At 39.1% G+C, this 14,290-nt stretch overlaps 1 protein-coding gene across 1 annotated transcript; it reads right to left on the bottom strand.

Annotated features, from left to right (window-relative positions):
* Positions 1 to 4,158: 4,158 nt before the first annotated feature.
* Positions 4,159 to 13,648, bottom strand: mdfic2 (MyoD family inhibitor domain containing 2). The gene is made up of 4 exons (XM_060918214.1): positions 13,434 to 13,648; positions 12,919 to 13,003; positions 7,814 to 8,011; positions 4,159 to 5,302 (listed from the first exon to the last, which is right to left on the bottom strand). Exons 1-4 carry the CDS (start codon positions 13,434 to 13,436, stop codon positions 5,046 to 5,048), a joined length of 543 nt encoding a protein of 180 aa, XP_060774197.1. The 5' UTR covers positions 13,437 to 13,648; the 3' UTR covers positions 4,159 to 5,045.
* Between the last annotated feature and the right edge of the window lie 642 nt (positions 13,649 to 14,290).

A 14,290-nucleotide genomic window follows, 5' to 3' on the forward strand; every position in this document is an offset into this window, starting at 1 on the left:
TAAAGACTCCTGAGGTTTCACTGTAATAAAGATACTGCACTATATACATGTAGGTGCTTCTGAGGAGCATCATGACAGACGGTCAATAAAAATCATGGCGGATGGCCTGTTTTTCGATGGCATGAGCTTTGTTCTGCACATGTTGCATATATCACATGTAAAGATTTGGACCTTTCCTGAAGCAGGAGCTATAAAGAAATAGGATGGTTATGACTGATGAAACATAAAGCTCGTTCTGATTCCCCCCACACACACTAAAGTTATATACCATCTTGGTCCATTTTTTTACGTGCAATATAAAGGTGACAAAACATTACACAAAACAGAAACAATGTTCAGGGTAGTAAGATAATCCTATTAATTGTTTGGTCACTTTTTTACTGTATCAGTTTTTACTGGTATTCCTGATGATCCCTGTAATACTGGACAGACTTTCAAAAAAAAACCCACAATCTGCTTTGAAGATAAACAGCAGAGTTTGAGCTAAATAGACTGAGATTTACTGGGGTGGAGAGGTGGCTAGGAGGAGTTATAGCAGCCTCATCAGCAGAGGCCATGGAGTGTGGGATCAATACTCTACTAATGCAACGCTTTCATTATTCCCCCTGACCCAGGGACAGACACTAAAAGCAGCCGGGCTAATCCGATGGCTCCGGGACCCTTAAGGGGATGTCTCAGTCACTTTCCACACTAGATGCCTCAAATTCTCGGGACCTTTGCTACCAAGCATTAGGAGGGACACATTAACACATAGCCTTTGTATAGTGCATCCGGCATTTTTATGTGCTTAACAAGAACACAATAAATTGCTCCTCATTACGCAGTAATTAACTCCACCCCTTCCCCCCAGTCAAGGCCCATCCATTCCCTCCTCCTGCTGTGTGCCTCTTTAATTTCCTCACCTCCACAGGGGGTAGGGGCACAGAGATACTGTACCATGCTCCATCATTTCCTGCCATATGTGCCTTCTGCAGAGCCAGTCCACACGCCTTCTAATACGACAACACCTGGATGATGGTCGGAGTCTTGTGACCTAAGAGGATAAAGTTGAACTTTCAACCCTGATTTGAACTGTTTAAACGGTGGTTGAACTAGTGATGGGTTAAATCCTTGATAAGCTCTACAGACCTTCAAAAGTCTCTTGAGGTTTTGAAAGAACTTGCAGGGTTAATTGTTCAAACAAGGTTATTAATTGGACACAGAGGAAAATTGCCTGTCACAAGACAGAGATGGCTTGCTGATTGAAAGGTATCTTTAATGTAAGTCCACATGGCAGCTACAAAGCACCCGTTAGGGAATATATATTAAGTTTGGAAAGCCCAAAGGCACACATCCTAACTTAGGAAAAGGAGGGGGTTGTTGCATTGATTGGGAATATAGCCGACACACACACCCTCTCAGATGATGTGTACACTATCCATCCATCCATTATCTGTAGCTGCTTATCCTGCTCTACAGGGTCGCAGGCAAGCTGAAGCCTATCCCAGCTGATTATGGGTGAGAGGCAGGGTACACCCTGGACAAGTTGCCAGGTCGTCACAGGGCTGACACATAGAGACAAACAACCATTCACACTCACAATTTAGAGCCACTGATTAACCTAACCTGCATGTCTTTGGACTGTGGGGGAAACCAGAGCACCCAGAGGAAACCCATGGAGACATGGGAAGAACATGTAAACTTCACACAGAAAGTCAGCCACTGGGCTCGAACCCAGAACCTTCTTGCTGTGAGGTGACAGTGCTAACCACTACACCACCGTGCTGCCCGACACGTGTACTACAAAATATAATTTTGTATGCTGTAAATAAATATTGCTCTGGTTGTAATGTAGTGGAGTAAGAGTTCTCTGGTTTTCATGCTGTATGATCAGATATTTGGTTTATTAGAACTTCTGTATAGCACTATAGGATCAACTCATCAGTATAATTTAAAAGATATTAAATACTGTACTTGGTAACACTAAACAATAGCGCACACACGAGTACCATTAAAGGTTGGTTATGTGAATTTGTTTATTAATACACCATATACATCTTGTGCTTTAAATATCATAGCATTTAATAACACAAATCATCAGTGTTTTCTTGGTAATATCAAATTTTATTTTCTAAAAACTGGCCGAATATGACCCTTCATAAGAGGAACAGTCAAACAAATAGCGTTTATCTCATCAAATAACTCTATTGTCCACTTCAGAAGATTATAAAACCACAACAGCAGTTCAACTACTACTTATGCCGCTACTATAAGTGCATCAACAGCATTGGCCAAAATTACTGTGTAAGTGTAGTACATGTTAACCGCAAAAAGCCACATGGTCATGTCAGACACAGAGTGACAAAGTTTTGGGACTGGATTTCCCCTTAGAACATGGCTTTAGGAGATGGAAATGCTTAAAAAAAGCACTATAAATGGACAATGTTAATATTTAATTGGGGCTTGCGCATACCATGATTTAAATAAATAAATAAATAAACAAACAAACCGAATGTTGTGGACTTCAGAGGAAAGCCTTGTCTTGTCTCTCATTAACGAGGTGAACAGAAAGCTGGGTACCAATATGAAAAGCTTTATTATGGTTACAAAAAAGAAAGAAAGAAAGAAAGAAACATGCATACATAGCATCATAATGAAGACAGACTGCTTGCCAATGGTAAAATAAAACAAATCATTCCGTATCTACTTCTTTTTAATGTTACTATACAATAATAACATCATTCTACATTTCATTCTTCTTCACAAACTGTAATGCACTAAAACAAGTCCCAGAGAAGCAGTCAGAGATTGCACATTGCTCTGTATATAGACATCATGAAATAAATTCGAGCAGATGACAGGAAAATTCACACCGTATGCAAAACCATTAGAAAATCTAAACAGCCCATGCGACTCCCAAAGCTATCAGGAAATTTGACAAGGATCCAAAAAGTTTAAGACATACAGATGTTTTTGGTTTAACCAAGCATCTGTTTGCACAAGAATGACTTGTGTAGAAAAACCACCGTGGGACACAATAAGCTATTTTATGGCACCATAATAAGCTGGGTTTTATAATTACTTAAGATGGTAGCAAATTGGACGTGACCTGAGAACACTTTTGAAACTGTCTAAGCCTGTTGTGTTGAACATGCATCAGTGACGCAATGCAGCATTCATATTAAATTATTTAAGCGAGTACTGAAATAACTACAACACAGATTATTTCTCTTTGGAGTTAAAATGGAGTTTAGGAACAATTTCATGCGATATACTGGTTTACACACTAGGCCATGAGCCAGATTCTGCAAGGAAAACATTAATTTTCTTTGATAAATGCTTTTACACACTGTAAAAGAGGTTTGGATGAAGATAACAGCAGGAGAACAATAAACTTGGCCAGTTATCTTTTTTTCCTGCAGGGACATACTGATAGAGTGCCGTTTGAAAGTTCTGGAACAGTCAAACTGCTATTCTGACTATTTTTGAAAATCATAACATTCATTCATCTTTATGTCATACATCCTCTAATGTTACTGGCAAATTTCAATATGTAAACACAGACTAACTGAACCAAAATTAATTCTATAGTGACATTCAGAACAAGCTGTAAAAGAAGACTCCTGCGAATCTCAATAATTATGTTCTTATTTGTTGGAGGGATTCAAAATTGTTGACTTTGATGTTGTGAACCTGAACAGTTTCATGACATGCTTGGTAGGAATCACACGCAGAGGTTTAAATCCTTAGGAAGCTCCCAGTGTTTCATAAAACTGATGATGGTACCCTGATGAGTGGTGAAACCTTTTCAAAATTATACCACAATAACACGTCACCTTGAATTACTAGTGTGATACAAAATGACACGACATCATCAAAAGTATGTGAACACCTGACCATCACACCCATATGTGGTTCTTCCCCAAACTGTTGCCACAAAGTTGGAAGCACACAATTGTCTAGGATGTCTCGATTTCCCTTCACTGAAACTAAGAGGCCCAGACATGTTCCAGCATGACAACGTCCCCAAGCATAAAGAGAATTCCATGAAGACATGGTTTGTCAAGGATGGAATGGAAGGACTCTAATGTACTGCACAGAGCCCTTACCTCAATCTCAGTGAACACCTTCTGGACGAATTAGAACACCACCAGGCCTTTTTGCCTGACCAGACTAAGGCTCTTGTGACTGAATAGTTAATTCTGACAGCTGCGTTATAGCTTAATGAGCTCACTAAAACAAATTCCAGTCATGTTGATTTGGAAAGAAAGTACTGATTCTTCAATCTGTGTTTCAAAACCTAGTGGAAAGCCCTACCAAAAGAGTAGAGGCTGTTAGAGCAGCAGCGCAGGGGGGCGCGCGACATGTTGGAATGGAATATCAATAAGTACAAATGGGTATGACAGACAGGTGTCCAGATACTTTTGGCAATATAGTGTATCTCTATATACACTATACTGTCAAGAAGAATATATTCTGTACCCACTGCTTTCCCATTACATGACAAGCGCACATCTGGTTGAACTGATCTACTAAGTTGTTACTGTGCCCTGGAGTGAGTAGTCTTCCTGAATAGAGGAAAGACCAAAGGTCGATGGGTTCTAGAAAGACAAGTGTCCTACAGAAACAACATCTCATGCAGTTTGTGTTAGCAACCATACTCCAACTCAAACAGGCTGCATGCTCAAGGATAACATGAAGACCATTTCCACCTCCTCATGACATCCACTATTTTTGATAAAACTACCACGAGCAGACACAAGACCTTGTGTCAGCATCTCTTGGTTCTTCTCCAGAATCTACTCACCTCCACCTATTTTGTGTTTCTTCAAAGGTTGTTGTTTAAACTTGTACAATGGTGTGGTTCACCAAGCCAAAACTTACCATTACTTAAAGGGAACTCCATAGACATACTGTATTCAGAGTTGATGTTTGTGCAGTGTATCAACTGACACCACATTAGGTGAAGTAAACAGTAATGATGAAAATGCTGCATTACCCATTGGCTTCAGAATAGACCTGTAGTCTTCAACTCTACTGCCTAATCTATTGGCTTTGTTAGCACGTTAACGGTAACAAATCTCTGAAATCTCCATGGCTAACTCCAGACAATCGCTGGTTTCTTGGCAGGCGTCAAAAAGGCCACAGTCAGTGTCGCAGTGACGGTTCCAATCGCCGCTTTCAGCTGGTTCTAACGGAGCAAACAAATAGCTGCAGGCTGGGCAGATTTGAGTCGTGGCACGTTTACATGTGTCAGGCAGCATGAGACATAGATCATAGAACTGGCAGAAGAGGCAGTTGAGTATGATCCCCGCACAGGCATCTGATCAGTAGAGAAGAAGTAATCAAAGGAATATCAGGCAATAAGCAAGGAAGTCATTCCTTATTCATAGCGATCACAGAGCGGAAAACATAAGCTGTCTCAAGGCATCTTAATGGATTATACGAACAGTTGTCTTGCAGTTTATCAGTTTAGTCAGCAAGAATTTTTAATAGCCAGCTCACATATGCCTGTACTAATTGCATACATTGTGAGCATAAACAGGTGGTTTGAACACTGATGCAGCTCTTTGAAGGAAAATGTTCATAGATACCATAAGCAAAGTATTTGGCCTATTCGAAAAGCTAGCCTGTGTAGGACTTGGCTTGGTATTAGCGGTTTTGAATTGTCATTTAAATGATTCTGCATTCCACTGGACACCCATCCATCCATCCATCCATCTGATCCATCAATGCAAACTCACCATCCACCTTAATAGGAACACTTATACACCTGCTTAGTTATGCAATTCTCATCAGCCAATCATATGGCAGCAAGATAATGCATAAAATCATGAAGAAACAGGTCAAGAGATTTAGTTAATGTTCACTTCAAACATTAGAATAGAGGAAAATGTCTGATCTCTGTGACTTAACCATGGCATAGTTGTTGGTGTCAGATGGACTGGTTTGAGTATTTCCGAAATTGCTGATCTCCTGGGATTTTCACATGCAACAGTCTTTAGAGTTTGTACAGAAAGGTGCAAAAAACAAAAAAACATCCCATGTGTGGAGGGTTTGCATGCTGAAACACCTTGCTGATATGGGAGATCAGAGGAGAACTACGAGACTGGGCTGAGCTGATAGGAGGTATATAGTAACTAAAATAAGCACTCTTTACAACCATGGTGAGCAGAAAAGCATCTCAGAACACACAACACATCAAACCTTGAGGTGGATGAGCTATAACATCAGAAGACATCAGGTTCCTCATCTACCAGCCAAGAAAAGGAACCTGAGGCTATCATGGGCACAGACCGGTTGAAGATTGGCAAAAGAGGTGATTTTTTTTCATCCAGTTTGAGTGAGTCTGTGTCCATAATAGCCTCAGAGTCCTCTTGGCTAACAGGAGTGGAACCTGATGTGGTCTTCTGTTGTTGTAGCCCATCCACCTCAAGGTTCAATGTTTTACACATGCTGAGATACTTTTCTGTTCACCATGGTTATAAAGAGTGATTATATGAATTACTATATCCTTCCTGGAAGCTCGAATCAATCTGGCCGTTTTTCTTTTATCAACAAGGTGTTTCCACCCACAGAACTGTTGTTCAATCGATGGGTTTTTTGTTTTGTTTTTTGCACCTTTCCATGTAAACTCTAGAGATTGTTGTGTGTGAAAACCCCAGGAGATCAGCAGTTTCTGAAATACTCAAACCGGTCCATCTGACTTAAACCAACATCCATACTACGGTGAAAATCACAGAGATCACAATTTTTCTCATTCTGATGTTTGAAGTGAACGATTACTGAATCTCTTGACCTGTTTCTGCATGATTTTATGAATTGTGCTGCTGCCACATGACTGGCTGATTGGACAACTGCATAAATGAGCAGATATACTTTCCTAATAAAATGAATGATGAGTGCATATTTATATTTATACAAATGCAGAAGATTACAACAGGCAACGAACCTATGCTGTGCCATAACAGCCTTCATAAACATGAATATCATTAAACTGTATAGCTAAAGAAAGTCTTTAATGACTTGTGACAAGAAGACTGAGTACATCATCACACATGTCATAAAACCTAAAAGCTTCAAAGAAACATCTTGGCTTCTAGAGAGACACTCAAAGTCCCATAATGGTATCTGTCTGCACCTCTTGTTTATAACATTTAAAAGCACCCTTTTCTCCCATGGCATTTCCTAACACATGCATAATTTAAGGAATCATATTTTCCTCCCTAAGAGAGAGGGAACTCAGGGAGTTGTTTGAAGGCCTAATCAATTACCATTCATCTTTACTGGTGATCTTTTCTTTCATTTAAGTCAAAAGGTCACCTCTAGTGTCTTTTCCACACCCGGAGATCAGATTAAATGGATATATTCAAATTATACTTATTTGAAGTGCAATTAACTTTGGATTAACATGGGTAAATTTGGATTACGAAAAACGATTTAGTATAGGTCAACAGTTTTGACTACTCCCATACAATAAGAACAAACACCCATGAAGTATCAGCCCCATTAATACTGATACTACAACCTGTGGAAAGCTGATACTTGAACTTGATCACATGAAATTGCAATTACATGAATTAGAAACATAACGTGAAAAAAAAGTGCTGCATGTGGTCTTTGAAGAAGACATACAGCATTAAGCAAAAGTTAAGCCTGATTACCCTCGAGCCTTATAGCTTGATGCTAATTATAAAACAAGAACAACCCCTTTATAACGGCCTGATCATATGATGCTGGTTAATACTCTGTATACACCTAAATGGTACTTATATGCACTCATTGGTACTCATTTTTGCACCCATATTAATAACAGCAAAGACATTTGATTCACCTTCAGCATCCTGACTGTCAGGTAAGGAGTCTGTGGAAGAGGAGACAAAGCTACGCCTATCCACAGAGGAGAGGGCAGAAGAGGATCCTGTAGAAGCTGGATCTGCTTTAGTTTCTCCAGGACCAAGCTCAGGTATGGGACTGAGTCTCTGCAGGGTCCTGCCTGGAGCTATGTTAGTCACCGTCTTCCCTGGTAAATCTGAGGAAACGTCGTGTCATGAGTAGAAAACAAACAAGAGCTTTTAAAGGGGAACTGAAGGCAATTTTGTAATTATCAAAATTCAATTTACCTCATTTTATTAAATATAGGAATGCATTTTTGATAGCTATTTTGTCACTGCTATAGCAATTTATGAGTGTCTGAAATATGCTATGTAATATATCAGTCCATATGTCAAAGCAACGGCCGTAAATGAGATTCATTGAGACCTGTGCGAGACTTCGTAGAAACGGAAGTAAAACGTACAGCGGAAATCAAAGTAACAGACATCTGCCAACGTTCCCTGTGTCCGAAATTGCTCACTCGTTCACTACTCTATATAGTAATAGGGAATTACTATATAGAGGACTATATAGTGAGCTCATTGGTAAAATGAAAAAAAAAAACGCTTTCGGACACTAGCCCGTCGCGCTGCTATTTATGTCATTACTGTCACACAATTAAAACGTGTCAAATCAGTCGCTTGGTGGGTCTTCAAAATAATAAATACATGCATATATTTTTGTGATAAATCCATATTATACTGAGTGTATTTCCCACATTAATAAATACAAAGTACCTGCATCTTTCAGTTCTTTTTAAATCACGGCTGAATACTTTCTTCTTTGCCGCTGCTTTTTATTAAATCAAATTTGAAACTTTTAATTTGATTTCTTTCAGCGCGACCGCAATGCATGATGGGATATACTGCTTTGGTTAGTGACCATCGTTATACACTACTTTTCATGATGCATTGTGGGATACTTTGAGTGCACTATATAGGGTGTAATAATCCTCACTAAGGTTTCGGACAGCACTACAAAATGGCGTCCTCACTATATAGTGCCCTATATAGTGAGTAGGGAGCGATTTTAGACACAGGGGTTGTCAAAAGACACGCGTGCTCTCTTTTGAATGCTGACGTAATCAAGCCGGAAGTTTTGTTTGTTTTGATAGCAATCAGGAAAGTTTGTAAAAAGTAGGCAGTAATTGTCATTTAAACTCGTTTTTGTGCAATATTTCGTTTGGAAAACAGTTTTCAAAATGGCGGCACTGACACCTGGCTGACACTTCACATTTCGAAGTCTCGCACAAGTCTCGTGAAGATTGTGCGGAAAAAGCGATGCCTGCCATGGACCAAACGAACTAAATTCAACATGGCTAAAACCCGAATAGGCCGATAAGTATAATATTCAATTGCAATTAGTTGCCAATATGAGTCACGATATAAGGTTACTAAAACCGAAAATGTAATTGAATAACGCGTTAATTAAGAAATAAAGCAAGTTTAAAAATGGCTTCAGTTCCCCTTTAAATAAGCTAGATACTAAACATTATAATGTACATGAGCCTTTATTGTTTCTTATCTCAAATAATAACAGAAACAAGCTGAAGTGGCATAATCCAATAGATTTTCTGTGAAAATACAACCCTGAGATTTTTGCCAATTAGTGAGTAAAACAAATTCTCTCATCATAGCTGTCACATCAGTAACAGACAGTTCTCCGCCATGCCACAGAGGGCAACCTGCCAAGTTCTACAGACTCTTCCTCATTTATTTATATAGTATATAAAAATACACGGACACTGAGAAATAACATCAAGCCTTACTGACAGTTTCCATTTGTGTAACTTCTGAAGCTTTTGTTCATTTCTGTGTATGATCTTGCCCAGTTTCTCCATCTCTCACTTTATGAATAACTCTTGCCCAGAATGGATACTGATATTCTATGTATCAATCTCTGCCTGTAAGTTAACCTTACCACTGAATTACCCTTTGGATATTGTTTTTTTTTATTCTATCCACATTCACTGTCTATGAGCAGTCGCACACTCTGATTGGCTACTCTACTACTAGGATATCAGCTCATATCCCATGAGTAGAGAAAAACAAAATGGAGGAGCACATCAAGTCAGATATATCACTTTGTTATCAAGTATTTAAAAGAAACAGAAATTGCTAAAAGTATATAGTTCACCCCCCCCATTATCTCCTGTTCCACACTCCAGCCCAGTCGGTGGCAGTAATGCACCTTTAAGTTGGTTTGCCACCCCAACCGCCAAAAAAACCCAAAAGAAGAACAAGAAGAAATTGGCGAAGCGTGTTGCTGAACCAACCGAGGATGAAATAAAAACTCTACTTGAAAACAAAACCACAAAAAATAAAAAAGCAACAAAATATGGAACGAAAGTATTTGATGGTAAGAACGTATCTTTTTTTATTTTTGAAGAATTATTATTATAGCATTTTTCACAAATTGCTACTGTCATTTCGCCAGTTTGTTGACATTCGAAGTGGAAATTATTTTGTCAGATGTTTTGTACAAAATTTTTATTTGTTGAATTTGCAAAAAATAAGAATAAAAATGCTCCGTTTCTCAAAATCCAGTGAATGTGGATAGAATAAAAGAGTTATTCCACTCAATCTTGTCGTACACGGCTTATAGCCAAATCGGCACTACGGGCCTCGTCGGTTATCGGCTCATGTACGACTCTGTTTCGTGGAATAACTGTTAAATAATGCCTTATCTGAGTATGATTTGAAACAGGTATTTTTTTCCCCTTTGGACTTCTTTGGACTCTGGATTGTGTCCATTAGTAAACACCTGCATATGGATCCTCACTATTTCCCTGAGTCTCTCTCTCTTTTTTTTTTTTTACAATAGTCCTGTAAACACTGTGGAGTGTACTGAAGTACATCCATGGATAGACAGAGTGTTAGAGGTTCACTTCAATATAAAGTAATTGCGTATAAAAAGGACTTGAGTAACGATATTGAAATACTAGTGTCAATCTGTACTTAATGGAATAAGTAAGGTGAATTCACATGTAGCAGATATTTGAATCAATTTGAAGTCGACTTACTGCCCAACAAATAATTGTGCTACGTGTGGTTTGCCTTGCAGTTGACTCAAACTAAAAACACACCCGATTTATGAAGAGAAAGGAAAGTAATAATGTGTTAGTATCAGATATATTTGTAGTGGACTCAAAGTAGGATGCATATCTTTTAAAGACAGTGAAACTAAACTTCTGAAATACACCATATATAATGTAAATTTAAGGAATACAGAAAACAGCTTTCGGCCTCAGACAAGTATTTGCCCCCAGCATTTATTCTCAAGCTTAAATGTTCATATGCTTGGCCAAATCCATGGCTGAAATATGCTCCTACTCAGCTGCTGGCTTCAGAGCGCAAAACTCCTTCAATAATGAATCTGCTTTTCACAGACAGAATGGAATGCAAACTATTAATGAATTATGGCCTTGACTGAACATGCCTGTTTATTTTTCTCCCACCTATCCCAAATGAATTATTCAATGAACTTTTTCTCTCTTTTATTTAACATTTAATGTGTTATGATTGATTAATATTGCAGATGTATTTTTCCATAAAGATATCTGCATTGTTAGTTCAGAAGAAAAGCAAAAGTAAGCAAGACAAATGGAAATGTTTCGTAGTGCACTGCACGACTTTATTCCCACCTACATGAAATTCTTCAGAACATTCGGTAAAATGTAGGTTGTGTCTAATCATCCTCATCATCTTCATCATCAATTGTCTCAGTCTAAATAATTGTTATAAACTTGTAAGACTTAAAAGAAGTAGTCTTTATTATTTGTCACATGCATACTCAAGCACAGTGAAATTCGTCTTCTGCATTTAACCCATCTGAAGCAGTGAACACACGCATGCACACCCACACAAGTGAGCAATGAGCACACACACACACACCCAGAGCAGTGGGCAGCGACGCTACAGCACCCGGGGGGTTAGGTACCTTGCTCAAGGGCACTTCAGCCCAAGGCTGCCCTATGTTAACCTGACTGCATGTCTTTGGACTGTGGGGGAAACCGGAGCACCCGGAGGAAACCCACACAGACACAGGGAGAACATGCAAACTCCACATAGAAAGGCCCTCGCCGGCCACGGGGCTCAAACCCAGAACCTTCTTGCTGTGAGGAGACCGTGCTAACCATTACACCATCGTGCCGCCCACAGACTTTATGGTGCTATATCAGAAAAGTATATGAACCTTAGAACATTGTTAACAAGGGATTTGTTGTTTTAATAAAATTATACAAATAACAGAATAACAACAGACAAAATACAAAATTTAGGACAATAGAATAATATCTGAACACATAATTCATATTGTATCATCAAACAGGATCTCAAATGAGCAAGAATTACTAGATTTCAACAAGCAAAATTATGGGGAAAATCTACAACCTCTCTCTCTCTCTCTCTCTTTTTCCCCATAAATTTAATTCATACCTTTTTACCTCCATCAACTATGTTGGACGAGATTATGTTTTCGCCTCCGTTTGTTTGACTTTTCCCAACGTAACTCAAAAAGTAGTGAACGGATTTTGATGATATTTGGAAGAAACGTGGGCCATGGGCCAAAGAACAATTGATTAGAATTTGATCCAAATCTGGATATGTATGTGGATCCAGGACTCAGATATGTATACAGATCCAGGATTTTTTTTTTTTTAATCTGTTCCCAACGTAACTCAAAAAGTAATGAATGGATTTTGATGAAATCTGGTGTCCAGCTTTAGTATTATCCTCGGTTCAAGTGATTTGATTTTGATGTTGATGATATGTGGCTTGGCCGAGGTACGCACTCTACCGAGCGCTTTTCTAGTTAAATAGGTGTTGTCTTGTGGGAATTCGTACAAAGTGATACTATTCCATAGAGGCCTTACAAAGCGTGACAATATATAACAAAGGCAATTGTGTACTTAAGCTCTATTCAGCTGTGTAGTTAAGTTGTCCCTTCAGGGAAACTTACACTAAAGAATGACTTGCAATAATCGATCAATTGTAATCTTGAATCTAGGACTCTATCAGCATATTTTTATACAGCTTTAAAAAAAAAAAAGGCTTTATAGCTTACCATCTTGAACCAGGGTGCTTTTGTCCTCATCCCTATCCAAGCCACATTCTATCACCTCATCACTTCGGATGATTTTTCCAGCCATCTATACCATCATGATAATAAAACATAGATGATACAGCACAGAAATAGTGACAAATTAAGACAGGACAAATAAGTGCCAAAACAAATCAGTAACAGTGATTCTGATAACACAAAGCAGGGAAACACTGGGTGAAGGTGTGCCTTATATAAACATTAATTATATTAAGAGTAATAAGTAAGACCAATAGAAAACTATTTTATGGGATGATCATGTGGCATTTTAAACCACATTCAAACCCTGGGAAATGGATCAGTGAGGGTAAAGAGAGCCCTGCTTAAGCACAGGATGTTATTTATACACATGTAAACACATCACACTTCATCATGCTCTATAGTGAACATCACTGTGCATTTACAGTCCAAACTAGTCAAACCGCAAAAATGAACCAACAAAAAGATCTGTAAATGTCCCTGAATTGTTCAGAACTTACCATCCAGCTACAAGGAAGATAAATAATAAGTCGTCACTCTTGTGCACACCGCTTTCACACACTTCATAGTGAGCTGATAGTGCGCGCGAGGACCTCTCCTCCTCCAGCTGTGACATTACAGCTTTAGGGCATAAACACAGAAAAGGATCATTTTGCGTTTGTAAATCTGCAGAACCAATACAGTAATGGAAGAAATACATGTATATTCAACTAGTTTATCAAACGAATCAGGCTCCCATGATCTGACTGACGAGCAATTCACAAAAGATTCATTGTATTTGAACGACTCCTTCAGAGGAATCAGCTGAACCGATACTCAAAGCCAAACGAATCAAAATACGTTCTATTTTTTTTTTTAAATATCTACACAAACAATATTAATAAAACACGACAGGAGACTAGGGGTACATAAAATAAAAGAAAATAATAAAAATTATTAGACATACAGTGGGGTGGCACGGTGGTGTAGTGGTTAGCGCTGTCGCCTCACAGCAAGAAGGTCCTGGGTTCGAGCCCCGGGGCCGGCGAGGGCCTTTCTGTGTGGAGTTTGCATGTTCTCCCCGTGTCCGTGTGGGTTTGCTCTGGTTTCCCCCACAGTCCAAAGACATGCAGGTTAGGTTAACTGGTGACTCTAAATTGACCGTAGGTGTGAGTGTGAATGGTTGTCTGTGTCTATGTGTCAGCCCTGTGATGACCTGGCGACTTGTCCAGGGTGTACCCCGCCTTTCGCCCGTAGTCAGCTGGGATAGGCTCCAGCTTGCCTGCGACCCTATAGAAGGATAAAGCGGCTAGAGATAATGAGATGAGATGAGACATACAGTGGGGCAAAAAAGTATTTAGTCAGTCACCAATTGTGC

The sequence above is a fragment of the Neoarius graeffei genome, chromosome 4 (assembly GCF_027579695.1).
Source record: "Neoarius graeffei isolate fNeoGra1 chromosome 4, fNeoGra1.pri, whole genome shotgun sequence".
NCBI lineage: Eukaryota > Metazoa > Chordata > Actinopteri > Siluriformes > Ariidae > Neoarius > Neoarius graeffei.